The 14,805-nt window shown below is 58.9% G+C and overlaps 4 protein-coding genes across 4 annotated transcripts; 3 read left to right on the top strand and 1 right to left on the bottom strand.

Moving 5' to 3' along the window:
• Window positions 1-938: 938 nt before the first annotated feature.
• On the top strand, window positions 939-2,180 carry ColSpa_12582 (mitochondrial metal transporter 2; the record flags this gene model as incomplete). The annotated part of the gene is made up of 2 exons (XM_049278794.1): window positions 939-1,497; window positions 1,573-2,180. 2 exons carry the CDS (start codon window positions 939-941, stop codon window positions 2,178-2,180), a joined length of 1,167 nt encoding a protein of 388 aa, XP_049134751.1.
• A 769-nt stretch (window positions 2,181-2,949) lies between these two features.
• On the top strand, window positions 2,950-4,778 carry ColSpa_12581 (putative D-xylulose reductase A; the record flags this gene model as incomplete). Its single annotated transcript, XM_049278793.1, has 4 exons — window positions 2,950-3,004; window positions 3,036-3,502; window positions 3,574-3,873; window positions 3,894-4,778. 4 exons carry the CDS (start codon window positions 2,950-2,952, stop codon window positions 4,776-4,778), a joined length of 1,707 nt encoding a protein of 568 aa, XP_049134750.1.
• Window positions 4,779-5,389: 611 nt separating this feature from the next.
• ColSpa_12580 (uncharacterized protein) lies at window positions 5,390-7,615 on the bottom strand (the record flags this gene model as incomplete). The annotated part of the gene is made up of 4 exons (XM_049278792.1): window positions 5,390-6,920; window positions 6,972-7,314; window positions 7,365-7,550; window positions 7,609-7,615. 4 exons carry the CDS (start codon window positions 7,613-7,615, stop codon window positions 5,390-5,392), a joined length of 2,067 nt encoding a protein of 688 aa, XP_049134749.1.
• A 2,547-nt stretch (window positions 7,616-10,162) lies between these two features.
• On the top strand, window positions 10,163-14,805 carry ColSpa_12579 (smad nuclear-interacting protein 1; the record flags this gene model as incomplete). The annotated part of the gene is made up of 4 exons (XM_049278791.1): window positions 10,163-10,507; window positions 10,560-12,262; window positions 12,286-14,038; window positions 14,092-14,805. 4 exons carry the CDS (start codon window positions 10,163-10,165, stop codon window positions 14,803-14,805), a joined length of 4,515 nt encoding a protein of 1,504 aa, XP_049134748.1.

Here is a 14,805-nt window from a genome sequence, read left to right as displayed (position 1 = left end):
TCCCATCGCATCCTCGTCAGGCACCGCCCATTAGCTTGGGTGCTTGGATACGGTACGGAGCCCCAGCAAGCCAACCGCAGCGTAGCGCAGCACAGCACACAGCAGATCAGTTCAGATCAACCGCGCCGCCGCTACGCTACGCTACCTGGGGCCACGCAGCCGCCGCGGGCGGATTCGTCGTTGCCTTGACCTTGCGACGATTGCCGCGTCGCCTTCCTTTTTGCGAGAGCGCACACCTGCTCTGCTGCACCCCCGATCCGTTGCCGTACCTGAACCTTCCCTCCCTTCCACCCGTCCACCCTTTCACCCCTTCCATACCCCCCTCGTCTAGACCGAGACTCTCTCCCTCTCTACCTGACGGACGGTTTCGCGGCCTTTGGCTTGCTTGTCGTGTACGCGTGCCCCCGGTCTGCTCGCAATTAGCCAACCCGTTATTCGTCCCCTCACCTCACCCCTTCCTATCCGCGCAACGCCTGTCGGGTCAATTTTATCTTAGCCTTGCGTCTCCAGCAGGCCAGAGACGAGAGAGCCAAGGGCATCTGGGCATGTCTCCCCCGTCCAAGCGTCCTACGGGACTGCTCTGCCGCCTCTCCGCTGTGAGCTGTGTGACGTCTGCACGAACAGCCGCAGCCGCACCTGGAGCATCCGGCACGGGAACACACACCCTCCTCCGTTGCCTCCATTTTGCATACCCCTTTAGGCCACCTCAACCACATCTGCGCCGCGTCTCCCTCCGCGTCTATCAAACGTCCAGCCCGGCCGCCTCTCCCTGCGATCCCTACTTAACCCCCAGCGCCGCCCGCCACACCCTCCGCCTGCGTTCCACCACATCTTCTTCCTCCTCCTTCCCCAATCTCACTCACTCCCTGACGGCTGCGAAGACCACCTCCCCTTCATTACCAGCCGCAGTCATCATGTCTTCCACCACCACTGCCACCATGACGGCCAACGCAGCCCAGTCTCGCCGGAGCCACGGCGGCCACTCGCACCACCACCACCACCATGGCCACGACAACGTCTACCTGACCTCGGGCAACAAGAACGACGCCGGCGTGCGCATCACCCGCATCGGCCTCTACTCCAACCTGGGCATGGCCTTTGCCAAGGGAGCTGGCGGCTACGCCTTTGGCTCCCAGGCCATGATTGCCGATGCCTGGCACAGCCTGACCGACCTGGCCTCCGACATCCTGACGCTGGCCACTGTCTCGTGGAGCCTGAAGCCCCCGACCGACGCTTTCCCCACTGGTTTCGGCAAGATCGAGAGTCTGGGGTCTCTGGGCGTCTCCAGCATGCTCCTGGGCGGCGGCCTGTTCATGTGCTGGAGCAGCTTGATCACCCTCCACGCCCACCTCTTCCTTGACCCTGCAGCGGCTGCAGAGGCCATTGCCCACGCCCACCACGGCCACAGCCACGGCCACGGCCATGTTGGCCCGAGTTTGCACGCCGCCTGGTTGGCCCTGGGTACGGTCGCAGTGAAGGAGTGGCTGTACCAAGCTAGTAAGCACTATCCCCCAATCCTTTGAGGGCCGGGAAATCGCAAAGAAAGGGAAAAGCTAACAAAGGGGGAAACAGCCATGAAAGTCGCCCGCGAACGAAAGTCCTCCGTCCTTGCCTCCAACGCCGTCCACCACCGTGTCGACAGCTGGACCGGCATCGTCACACTGCTCGCCATCCTGGGTGCAAACTTTTTCAAGGACGCAACCTGGCTGGATCCCGTCGGCGGCCTCATGATTTCCCTCCTCGTCATCAAGGCCGGAGCCGAAAACACCCTCTCCGCCGTGTATGAATTGGCCGACCGTGCCATTGACGACGAAGTCAAGGACGATGTCCGGAAATACGCCCTGAGGAGCCTCTCCGACGTTACCGAGGGCCATGAGGTCGACGTCCGCAACGTTTCCGGCGTCAAGTCGGGCCAGAATTACCTGGTGGACATTGATTTGGCCGTGCCCGGAGCCTGGTCGGTCGAGGCCGTCCGTGATGTGGAGGACCAGGTCCGCACTCTGGTCGGCGCCAAGGTCCGGGGTGTGCGGAGGATCAAGGTGCGCTTCGTCCCAAAGGAGGCCGAAATCGCGCCCAAGTTTGATGAGTTCATCCCGGGCGAAGCCAATCGGGAGGCTAGCGAGGAGGCAGAGGACCACAGCCACACCAACGGCAACGGCAACGGCCACAAGCACAAATAAGGCGGCCGAGTTCCTTGTACATTCGGAGGAAGAGCTTGCCATTCACGATGAGATACCCTTGGTTCCCAACCATTTCTGGAAGCGTGGATACGCCGCCGTCTGTTTTTTTCTTGTCTTTCTTTTTCACTGTCAACAGGGACTGCCATGTATAGAGAGCATCTGTGAATAGGCATCCATTTGCATCAGAGCGGCGTTTGGGAGGGGATTGCAAAAGGCCACCGACAGGCCCGTCATATCGAGAGTTTTCGTCTCTCGTTTACCAAATTACAGATTTTGCTCTTTGTCTCGACTGTTGATATGCATGGAATGTGTCTTGTTGAACCGCCCGTATCCTGTCCAATCCCGCAACTCTGACTTGGCTCCGTATGCAGGGCCACAGCCTAGACGCGCATAGAACGCGGGACAAGCTGTCCCCGACTCCCGAGTCCGGGGACAAGGCTGTCTTGGCTTCCGCCAAGCTGTCCTGATGTCATTGGCGCGCATGTCGGTCGCATCGAGCAGCGAAATCTACGATTGGCCCGCCCACATTTAGCCTGAACTGCTACAAGGCTGAGACCATGCACCTGTCCAAGCTGCCCCTCCATGCCCACACCCCACGTCAAGGTGATGTGGAAGTGGTGGTGGCAGCGGTCAACTTTGCCAACAGCCCGGTTGTTTTGTGTCCTTTTCTTTCCCACACACTCGCCGACCTGCCTATTTTCTTGGTCATACACTTTTTGAGATAGACAGGATAATTGATACCCAAGTCTGCGTGCCTCGTCATCTCATCATGAGTTCCGGTCCGTTGTATCTCGGGTTCGACCTGTCGACCCAACAGCTCAAAGGTCAGTCCGCAGCATCGGCCCCTCATCTCAGACCTCAGCCCTGATGCGTCCCCAGCCATTGTCGTGCAGTCGGACCTGACGGTCGTCTCCGAGGCCAAGGTCGACTTTGACGCCGACTTTGGCAAGCAGTATGGCCTGCGCAAGGGCGTCCTGACCAACGAGGCCGAGGGTGAGGTCTACGCCCTCGTCGCCATGTTCCTCGAGGCCATTGACCTCGTCCTCGAGCGCCTCAAGGCCAAGACCCCGCTGGACCGCATCAAGGGCATCAGCGGCTCGTGCCAGCAGCACGGCAGCACCTACTGGGGCAAGGACGCCGAGACGCTGCTGGGCGGCCTGCGGGCGGACAAGCCGCTCGTCGAGCAGCTCAAGCAGGGCTTCTCGCATCCCTACGCGCCCAACTGGCAGGACCACAGCACGCAGGCGCAGTGCGACAAGTTCGATGCCAACTTTGAGACGGCGCAGCGCCTGGCCGAGGTCACCGGTAGCGCCGCCCACCACGTATGTGTTCCCCCCGCCGCAACGCAAGAGTCTCTGTACATGTGCTCCCTTACTAAGACGCGCGAGAACAGCGCTTCACCGGCACGCAAATCATGCGCCTCCGCCAGAAGCTCCCCGAGATGTACGCCGCCACGTCCCGCATCTCCCTCGTCTCCTCCTTCCTCGCCTCCGTGCTCCTCGGCTTCGTCGCCCCCATCGACATCAGCGACGTCTGCGGCATGAACCTGTGGGACATTTCCGCCGGCACCTGGAGCGAGCCCCTGCTCGAGCTCACTGCCGGCAACAAGTCCAAGGTGGCGGACCTGCGCGCGAAGCTGGGCGAGCCGCGCCACGACGGTGGCGGGTCGATGGGCCCCATCTCCCCGTACTTTGTCGAGCGCTACGGCTTCAGCAAGGACTGCCAGATCGCCCCTTCACCGGCGACAACCCGGCCACGATCCTCGCGCTGCCGCTGCGGCCTATGGACGCCATCGTCTCGCTCGGCACCTCGTCGACCTTCCTCATGGTCACGCCCGTCTACAAGCCCGACGCCGCCTACCACTTCTTCAACCACCCGTGCACCCCGGGGCAGTACATGTTCATGCTCTGCTACAAGAACGGCGGCCTCGCGCGCGAGAGCGTCCGCGACGCCCTCCCCAAGCCCGAGGGCGGCGACCCCTGGGCCAACTTCAACAAGGCCGTCCTCGACACCCCGCCGCTCGACGTCCGCTCCGAGTCCGACAGGGCCAAGCTGGGCCTGTACTTTGACCTGCCCGAGATCGTGCCCAACATCAAGGCCGGCACGTGGCGGTACACGGCGAAGCAGGACGGCAGCGACCTCGCCGAGGCGGCGGCCGCGTGGGACAGGCAGACGGACCCGCGCATCATTGTCGAGTCGCAGGCCCTCTCGATGCGCCTGCGCAGCCAGAACCTCGTGCACAGCCCGCGCGACGGGCTCCCCGCGCAGCCGCGCCGGATCTATCTCGTGGGCGGCGGCTCGCTGAACCCGGCCATCGCGCGCGTCATGGGCGACGTGCTGGGCGGCGTCGACGGCGTGTACAAGCTCGACGTCGGCGGCAACGCGTGCGCGCTCGGCGGTGCGTACAAGGCTGTGTGGGCGCTCGAGCGGGGCGAGGGCGAGAGCTTCGACGAGCTCATCGGCAAGCGGTGGAAGGAGGAGGGCGCGATCCAAAAGGTCGACGACGGGTTCAAGGACGGCGTGTTCCAAAAGTACCAGCCCATTGTCGGGGCGTTTGAGGAGATGGAGAAGACGATTCTCAAGGTGGCCCACAACTAAGGGATAGAGCGGCACAAGATAGACCTAGATTATGCGAATGAATGACGACCTTGGCGTTTGTTTCTCTACAATGGTCCTGTGTGCTTGTTGGTGAAGAACGAACGAGGTCATGCCTCGGTTGTCAAGTTGCGTCGGGAAAGTCACAAAGGAACATCACATCACAAGGGCCATCAAGTATGAATAATGCGTGTCCTGGTATTCTTGGGCGACTGGTCCATGCAGCAAAGTCACACCTTCCAAACCTCGGATCCTCAACTGCAAAACCACCCAGAAGGCCACCCTCTCCAAGTGCCGCGTCCACAACCCAAACTCGACCCATCCTGGCAGTCGTCATCTGCAAAAAAGAAGAAAACTGCTACCTAAGTTGTGTTAAGAGGGAATGACAACGCAAGTTGAAAAGCGATTCCTTGTAACCCCGGGAGTTCCTCCAGTCGCGGTTCCAGATGATGTGGCGAGAAAGACCCTCTGCGGTTTCATCCCCGTGCCCAATGACCAAGTATCAGAACGCATGAAAAGTATCCCCGTAACCCCATTCCGTATCGCGATGGGTATCAACCGTTCCTTTCGTGCTGTACAGAGCAAAGAAAATAAGTAGTGAGTGACGAGGCTGCTTAGAACAGAACCAGCAGGCCCAGCACGAAGATGACCAGGCAAGTGGTGCAGCTCTTGCAACCGCCAGTGGCGGCATCGAGGCCGAACGCGACGGGCTCGGCGCGCTTCTCTGCGTTGGAGACGACGACCACGGTGCTGCTGGTCGGCGGGCGGGAGCCGCTGGCGCTGCCAGAGGGGTTGAAGAAGGTCGTGGTCGGGCGGAAGACGGTGCCGTTGGTGATGGCGTAGGGCGGGAAGGTGGCCGTGGTAGGACGCGGGTGCATCATGGGCGTGCCCGAGATGTAGACGGTCGTGTTGGCCGAGGGCAGGCGGAAGACGTCCGTCGAGATGCTGGCGCTGGTGTTGAGAGCCTTGGTCTGCGTGACGGTGGCGGTCAGGTCCTTGTGGACCGTGACCAGGGACGTCTGAACGTGGCCGCTGATGGTGACGGTCAGGGTGCGGACGTCGACCTCGGTGATGATCTTGGTGTCCGTTCTGGTGGAGTTGTGGGCAGAGCCGGAGAAAGTCGACTTCTTGGGGTGGGCCGTCACCGTGACCATGCCTCCGATAGTCACGGTCTTGGTGGCGTGATCGGAGAGGACGATCGTGGTCAGGATGGACTTGGTGGACAGAGGCGATTCGGAGGAGGTGCTGGGCAGGGCGGTGACGGTGACGACGGACGTCTGGGTGTCGGTCTCGATGTGAGTCTCGGCGTCGACCAGGGATGTGGGGGCAGCGCTGAGAGTCTGGAACACCTGGTCGGTGACTGTCTTGGTGATGACGACGACGTCGGCGGCAGTCGAGGCCTGGGCAGTCTCGGTGGAGGGGAGAGACGTAAGGACTGGAGTGCCAACGTGGCCGAGGACAGAAGAAACAGCAGTGCTGAAGGTGATGGCGGTTCCATTAGCCACGCTGACGTAGAGAGTCTGGGTCGCCACCTGAGTCACGACACTGGTCGCCTGGGAGTGCGAAGTGGCCCCGGTCGAGTGCTTGGGGACGCCAGAGGAGGAGCTGACGACGGGGACCTTGGAAATGGGCGTCAGGCTGTCGACGGTGACTGTGTAGGTGACCACGATGGTGTCGGTGGCCTTGGAAGCAGGGGCTGAAGAGAAGGACGTCTCGGAAGCCTTGGACGAAACAGTCGTCGAGGTGGAGGGGCTGGGGTCCGCACTCTCGGTGACGGTGACGTAGACTGTGTGGTCCTGAACCTCGCGTGAGCACTGAGCCTCGCGGGACGAGGTGCCGAAGGGCTGAGAGGTGACTGTCACAGTGGAACGGATGATCGTCGTGGGAGTGTAGGTCGCGGTTGAGACGACTTCCTTGACAGTGGACGTGACCTTGCGAGTTTCCGTCAGGGTCTTGGTGAGGACGACCGAGACGACATCAGCGGACGAGGTCTCGACCTGAGAGGTGGCATCGCTGGTAGAAGCCTGGGTCGAAGCCATGCTGGACTCGGGCTCAGAGACTATGCGACTCTCAGTAGCAGTGGCAGTCAGGTACGCAGTCTCGGTCACGGAGGTAGTGATGACTTCGGTGACGACGGGAACAAACCTAAGAGGGTGTAAGCAAAGGGCAAACATGTTTGCTAAGAAGAGGACTTACTCGGGGGCAGAGGACGAGCCAGACAGGATGGTGTTGACAGCCTTGGCAGACGAAACGGTGGTACCCTCGGCAGACTTGTGAAGAGTCTGGGTGCGAGTCATCTTGATGGTTGTAGTGGCGTCGGCGGTGGTCTGGTTCATGAACTTGGTCACGGTGTTGATCTCGGCGTCGTCAGAGCAGAGAGTCGGGGTGCCAGTGGACAAGATGCCAGAGAGAGTGGAGTTGATGCCGTAGTGAGTGCCGTTGGGGTGAGCAGCGTTGAACTGCATGGCGGGGAAGCGAGGGACAACACGAGCAGCCGAAGCATGGCCGACGTCGCCCGTGGCCGAGCCTCCAGTTGCGACTTTTTCAGTGTCAGTACATGAGAAGAAAGTGTGAGAAACGAGCACTTACAGTGAACGCCTATGGCAATGCCACCGCCGATGATGGACGCAAGGACGATCGCAGCACAGATGACGATGAAGGTATCAGTCTTGCGGTAGGTGCTCCAGTCCTTGTTGCGCTGGATGGCACCATCGTTGACGCTCAGGTCGTCATCCTCGCGGTAATAGCCGCGGTGGCTGCGGGGGCAGTGCTTGTCTGTGATGCGGTTAGATTTTCACGACGGCCTGCAGCGTTCGAGGAACAGAAGACTTACTCATCATCCTGATGGAGCTTGCGGCTTGTTGAACAAGGGTTGACTTAGTTGGATCTGGGGCTTTGTTAGGTTACTGGCTTTTGAGCAATGCCTTTGAAGAATGAAAAATGAGAATACGAATGAGAGAGTGTATTATGATGTCGCTAAACATAAAGGAAGGATTGATAATACGCAAATGAATGGATGAGACTTACTGCGTTTGCTGAACGAGAGATGATGTGAAGTGAGTGTTGTCGTCTGCAAAAGAATATTACCGTCAGTTGGTGGTGAAGAAGAGAGAGTGTAGCAGTGGAAAAGACGGGGGAGAGGTATTGGTGAGTGAGAGTGAAGTGCTCAGTGAGAGAAGGTACGCGAAGGGGGTGAGAAAGGCGCGTCAACAAAGGTAGAAAAAACAAGGCTTTACACTCAAACCCACAACTTCCTGCTCAAGAGGAAGGTACGAAGGAGTCAGGTGGGGTTTTGGCAAAGGCTCGCCTGACAGAAACAGCAAGGGCGCAATGGAGTGTATGTGAGATAACTCGTTCCTTAAGATCTCGAGGTCGAAGCAATCGAAATGCGTGCGACTTGCTCGTGAGCTGTGATCTGGAGACAAGGAAGGCAAGAGGAATCGGAAATAACGAGTCAAGTAGGGGCGATCGATCTTGTTGATTCCACAAATGGAACAGACATAAGATCACAGGGTATTGATCTCAACTTACCTCAAAGACGAGATGACGAAAAAGCGTTAGTGATGGGAACGAAAGGCGCAAAGCGTACTGGTCTCTTATTAGCGACGACGATATCGACGAGACACAAAAAGAAGGGAGAGGGTTTCATTCCTCAAGCAGCAACCAACCTTGGATTTGTCTGTAGACGGACGAAAGCTGCGACGCGATTTGCGGTGGTGGTGGCGGGTGAGTAGAAGAAGAGAAGGATAATATTTAAGATCGCGTCCGACGAGAAGAAAGGTAGGCAGGCGGCTCTTCGAGGGGAAGGAAGGCGGGGCAGAAAACCTGTTCAGTCAGTTTTTCGGTAAGGGAGTGAATACTCGTGGTGTATTCATATGGTAGTCAGTCAAGCTAGTCAGATGTTCGGTCAGGAGGCTGTTTCTTCCAAGGTAATAGAGCATCCTCCTTAGCATGCGGCATAACGGGCCCAATAGGTTTCTTTGGGGAGAAGAGAGACATATCTACGTTTATTGAACTATCAATTCCACGACCTGAAGCTTGCAACAGCGGCTTCTAGTGTCGAACTGTGGTATATCCCGTCTTCCAAATTCAGCATTACAGATTGCTTGTGGGGGATCGACCAATAGGTCACGCATCTATGATTGCCAATACACGTAAATAGTTGATTGTGTAAAGGTTAATTTCCAGGTACATGATGCCTCTTATTGTGATGAAGCAGTGACCGAACCATCTCGCGCCTGCGCTTCACCTCGCGAGACGGAACGTTCCGAATGAAATTCTAACGAGCATCACATACGCTCTTTCTAGGATTCAGAACCATCGTCGTTTGATCATAAGTCTTCTTAGTCGGAGCTTGAAGCAGGCCGGAGAGAGTACTGCCGCAAGAACCCTCGCCGCAATATCCCGTCGACAGATCTTCTACCGGTGACAGGAATGAGACCGATAATGAAGCAGCCGTCAATATTGTAGCCTCGGGAGTTCCAGGGGTGAGAAAGCTCAGGTGTTATATTGTCGGTCAGGGCTGCGTTCGGAATATTCCGCGACCAGAATGATGGTGTTTATTTTCCGAGAATGCACTAAATAGCGGACCACCTGACCAGCTCATCATCGAGAAGCCCAACCGAGGAAACAGCGATTCCCCCACCTGTCGAGAATACCGTCCCTGAGATTCAAGCAAAGCATACGGTCACAACGGGGATAGAGATTGCCAGACAGGGAAACAAACTCGGATGCTGCGAAGAGACTTGACTGAATCAAAAAGTCCCTACCAAATTAGCAATTGACGCACAAGTCATACGACATGAAGCAAGAAATCTGGTGTCGAGCCGACCGCCTTGATGGGAGACTTGAGATGAAGCTTAAAAGGAGGGCAAGGAGCTGAAGTGGAGACAGGTCGTTGAGCCATGAACGGCGACAGCCGCCACCAGCCACCCGAGGCAAAGCAGCCACGACTCCACATGTGTTCGTGCCCGGGCCGCGTCCAGCCACGACAAGGGGAAGGTAGTGTACAGCTGCAAGCTCAAGCAGGTACCTTCCCTCTACCTCAGCTCAGGTAAGCACGCGAAACCCGACGAACTGTAGGCGCAGGCGCGTAACACGACTCGACTATTCCCATCCATCCATTTTCGTCGCAACATCGAGAGCGCCAGCTTCATCCCCTTCCCGTCGCCACCACCACAATTGAACTCGCGACTCCGCGCACCCGTTGCCTTCGCCGCACGCCTCTGCTAGTGCTCGCGACGCGCCAAATTCTATCCATGACTTAGGCCACGCGCGCATCATCGACCCCCTGACACGTCCCAGTCGATCGACGACAGCATCGATACACTCCTTCCCCGCTTCACCAACACGTCAACCTCCGAGCGCCCGCAACACACCGCCCCAAGATGGCGCCCCGTCGCGGTCGCGCTGAACCTCAAGAGGAGGTCGAGGAGGAACAGGGCGAGGAGCTTGTCAGCCTTCAATTCGACGAAGAATTGACCTGGAAGCCTGGAAAACCCATACCCACCACCGAGCTCCTCAACCGCCTGCAGACCTTGTCCGAGGAGCTCAGCGGCCTCGACCAAGACACCGTCGATGTCGAATCTCTAAACGACGTTGCCCACGCGCTGGGCCAACGCAACCTGCTGGCGCACAAGGACAAGGGCGTGAGGGCGTACGCTACAGTATGCATAGCCGACATCCTGCGCCTGTGTGCGCCCGACGCACCGTTCACCGCCGACCAGACCAAGGTACGTCACGAGCCCCCCGATGCCGTGGTTCCCTGGCTAATGACTGCATCAGATGTTCTTCAACCTCGTGGTCACACACATCTTCCCCTCCCTGAGCGATCAAGGGCATCCGTACCACAGCCAGCACAAGTACGTGTTAACGGCGCTCACCGACGTCAAGAGTATCCTTCTGATCAACGATGTCGATGGCGCCGACGACTTGCTGCTGAAGCTGTTCTCGGTCTTTTTCGACGGCGTCTCGGGCGGCTCGAATTCGGGCCCTGAGGAGGGCGTCTCCAAGGAAGTCCGCAACACCATGACAGAAATGCTGATTGCCCTGGTCGACGAGGCGTCGGGAATGAACCCCAAGGTCATTGAGGTCATAATGGCCCAATTCCTGAGAGCCGCACCGCCAGGGGGCTTCCAGGGCCGCACCGAACGCGGCGAGCAAAACGGTAGCCAGTCGACGTTGCTACCCAAGGACGAGCCGGCCGCCTACATCATGGCCAAGGAGATTTGCAACGTGTGCACAGAAAAGATGGTGCACTATGTCAGCCAGTACTTCAGCGATGTTATCCTCGACGCCTCTCGTTTCGCGGCCAAGACTGTCGGAAACCGCCACGACGAGGACGAAGATGAGGACACGCCCAGGGGGCCCACAGATGCAGAATTGAAGGAGCTCAAGAAGGCCCACTACCTCATCAGAGAGCTGTGGCGCGCCGCACCATCCGTCCTGCAAAATGTCATTCCTCAGGTCGAGGCAGAGCTCTCGGCCGACAACGTGGATCTTCGACAGCTGGCCACCGAGACGCTCGGGGATATGATCTCTGGAATCGGTGCTGCCGGCCCGCCCCCGCCGCCCGTTCTGGACCCTGCCCAGTACCCTCCGCTGCGCTTGGCCGATGAGGCTCCCAGCCAGATTTCCGACAACGTTCTCACCACGCCGCTGTCGCCTCAGTCGTTTGCGCAGACGCACTCGTCAGCGTACCATCATTTCCTGGGAAGACGGAACGACAAGACAGCAACCATCCGCGCAGCCTGGACCACCGCTGTCGGGTACATCCTGGCCACCTCGGCAGGTGGCATTGGTCTTAACCGCGAGGAACAGGCCGAGCTCGTGAAGCATCTCGGGGAGAAGCTCAACGATGGTGATGAAAAGGTCCGCCTGGCTGCCGTCAAGGTGATGGAGCTATTCAGCTTCCGCGACTTCGTCACCAAGCTCGCCGCACCTGGTGGCGTGGACAAGGACGGCTCGGTCCTGAGCAGTCTTGCCGACCGTTGCCGTGACAAGCGTACCGCTGTTCGAGTCGACGCCATGACTCTGCTCGCGAAGCTGTGGGCTGTTGGATCCGGAGAGCTGGCTGCCGGGCAGGAGAGCGTAATTGCGGCCCTGGCCGGGATTCCTTCACGTATCTTCAACGCGTTTTACGCAAATGACTCTGAGCTTAATATCCTGCTGGATCGCGTGCTCTTCGAGTGCCTGGTGCCACTGTCCTACCCTCCCATCAAAGCGCCCAAGAACACCAGAGCCGCGGCCAGCCAGAGCTCACAGACCGCGAGCGTTGCGGACCAAGACCGTATCCGAGCAGAGAGAATCCTGCTCCTTACTCAGTCGCTGGACCCTGCGGCCAAGAGAGCCTTCTTCGCGATGCAGGGCCGCCAACCTCAGTTCGCGCAGGTCCTCGAGGCCTTCATCAACCAGTGCGAGAGCTACAACGGCGGTGTGATGGACGACAACCGGCCAAAAAAGACGGCCAACCTGGAGAGGACAGTCCAGTACATCACCCAGTTCTTCCCAGACCCTTCAAGGTCAAGACGGACCTCCAGAAGTTTGCGAACCTCAACGACCGGCGCGCCTACCAACTTGTCAGGTTCTCGGTCAGCGCCGGGAGCGACTACAAGACGGTGCGTCAGGCCATCAAGGAGCTGGTCAAGCGCATCAACGCAAGCCAGATCGCGACGAGCTTGGACACCCTCCTGCCGCTCCTTTACCGGTCAGCTTGTTTGCTGTTCAACCGCAGCCATCTGGCGACGATTCTGGACTACTCCAGGAACGACAAGGATGGCCTAGGCTCCGTCTCGCACGAGATCCTGAACGAGATTTCCCAGCGCAACCCCGAACTGTTCAAGACCCACGTGGGCGAGCTGTGCAAGGGCCTGATCGAGCAGGCCCCCACGGAGACCAACGAGAACGACTCGACCGTCGTTGACACCCTCAAGGCCTGCGCGTCGTACTCCAAGAAGTACCCCGAGGAGATCCCGCAGGACCGCAAGTTCTCGCAGGCCCTCGTGAGCTACGCCCTGTACGGTCGGCCTGTCAAGTCTGCCAAGTACGCCATCAAGATCCTTCTGGCAAAGGGCGACGACAAGGGTCTCGTCAACGCAACCAGCTTGCTGGAGAAGGTCATGGAAGACTGGAACTACGGCTCCTCGCACTTCCTGAACAAACTGCAGTCCGTCGCACAGCTCGAACTGCAGGCATCCAAGATCACTCTCGACTCGGATGATGACATCCTCAACATGACGGTACAGCAAATCCTGCTCAAGGTTCGGACGGACGCCACAGACAAAGACCCCGACTGGGTAGAGGACGCCGATGTGGACGAGGAGCTGCAGGCCAAGTGTCTGTCCATGCACATCCTCGTCAACCGACTGCGGAGTATGGACGACGTTGAAGAAGCCAAGGAGAAGGCCGTCCCAGTCTTCAAGCTCCTCAAGACGTTAGTCGCCAAGAGGGGAGAGCTCTGCAAGACAAAGGATACGCCCAACCACCACAAGTCGCGACTTCGCCTGTTGGCCGCCCAGCTGCTGTTGAAGCTGTGCACCATCAAGCACTTTGACGACTTCCTGACCCCTGCCGACTTCAACCGCCTTGCTTTCACCGCGCAGGACCCGCATCTCAATGTTCGCCGGGGTTTCATCGAGAAGCTCCAAAAGTACCTTGTGCAGGGCAAACTCCGAGCGCGGTTCTACACCATTGTGTTCCTGACGGCTTTCGAGCCGAGCGCCGACCTGAAGCAGCGCGTCGAGACTTGGATTCGATCCCGCGTTCGCGCGCTGCAATCGAGCGAACAGCACCCCATGGAGGCCATCATGGGAAGGCTCATTTCTCTGCTGGCCCACCACCCCGATTTCAACAAGCCAGACAACGTCGAGAACGCCAGTAGCGAGGAATTGTCGGCCTATGCAAGCGATCTGGCGGACCACGGCCGCTACATCCTGTACTACCTCACCAACGTAGCGACCGAGGACAACCTGGGGCTCATCTACAAGTACGCCGAAAGAGTCAAGCAGACCCGCGATGCGATCGACCCGGACGCAAGTGAGAACCTCTACGTCGTCAGTGATCTGGCCCAGGCCGTCATCAGGAAATGGCAGGAAAGGAAGAACTGGAGCTTCCAGGCGTACCCGGGCAAGGTTGGCCTGCCGATTGGTCTTTACACTGCTCTGCCTTCGCACCAGATCGCCCAGGAGATTGCTGAGAAGCAGTACCTGCCGGCGGAGATAGACGAGAAGCTGGATGGCCTCTTCAAGTCAATCGACCGAAAGAAGGTGAGTTCACGTCCCTATCGTATGCCTTGCGGCCGAGACTAACAGCATTACAGAAGAGGAAATCCATGGATGAGAGGGGAGACCATCAACCCGCCAAGAAGGCCAGGCAGACGCCCAAGGCCAAGGAGCCTAAGGCACCGAAGGAACCCAAACCAAAGAAGCAAAAGGTCAAGAAGCCTGCCAAGGTCAAGGCGAGACGCCCCGAGTCCGACATTCCGCCAGAGAACCGGAGACGCAGTGGCCGAGCCACGAGGGTCTCCCAGTACACCGAACGCGACTCGTCGGACGACGACCGCGAGATGTGGGATGGTGTTAGCAAGTGGGAATACGTTGATGGCGAGCCTACGCCCGAAGAAGAGACCGACGATGACGATGACGACTCTTCGGTCCTTTCTGAAGTTCCCGACAAGGAGGATGGCAAAAAGGGCGCGAAGAAGTCCGCCGCCAAGGTCAATGACAGTGGTGACGAATCCCCTCTGTCCGAAGTGGAAGACGAGGCAACAGCCGAACCGGAGCCGGAGCCGGAGAAGGAGGAGGAAGAAGCAGACGACGAGGAGGAGCCCGAGGAAGCCACACCACCGCCCAAATCGAACGGACGCAAGGGCAGGTCGGCGGCGGCGGCATCCAAGGCGGCAGCCAAGACGAAGCTGCCGGCCCGGCCCGCAGCCAAGGAGAAGCCCGCACCGAGAGCAGCGACCCGGGCGTCGGCGCGAACCACGCGAGGGAGGGCCGCCAAGGAGTCGATGGACGTTGACCAAAGCGAGTAA

The sequence above is a fragment of the Colletotrichum spaethianum genome (genome assembly GCF_022836535.1).
Source record: "Colletotrichum spaethianum MAFF 239500 DNA, contig66, whole genome shotgun sequence".
NCBI classification, from domain to species: domain Eukaryota; kingdom Fungi; phylum Ascomycota; class Sordariomycetes; order Glomerellales; family Glomerellaceae; genus Colletotrichum; species Colletotrichum spaethianum.
Note: the sequence above shows the minus strand (reverse complement) of the source record. Positions and strands in the feature narration are given on the sequence as shown.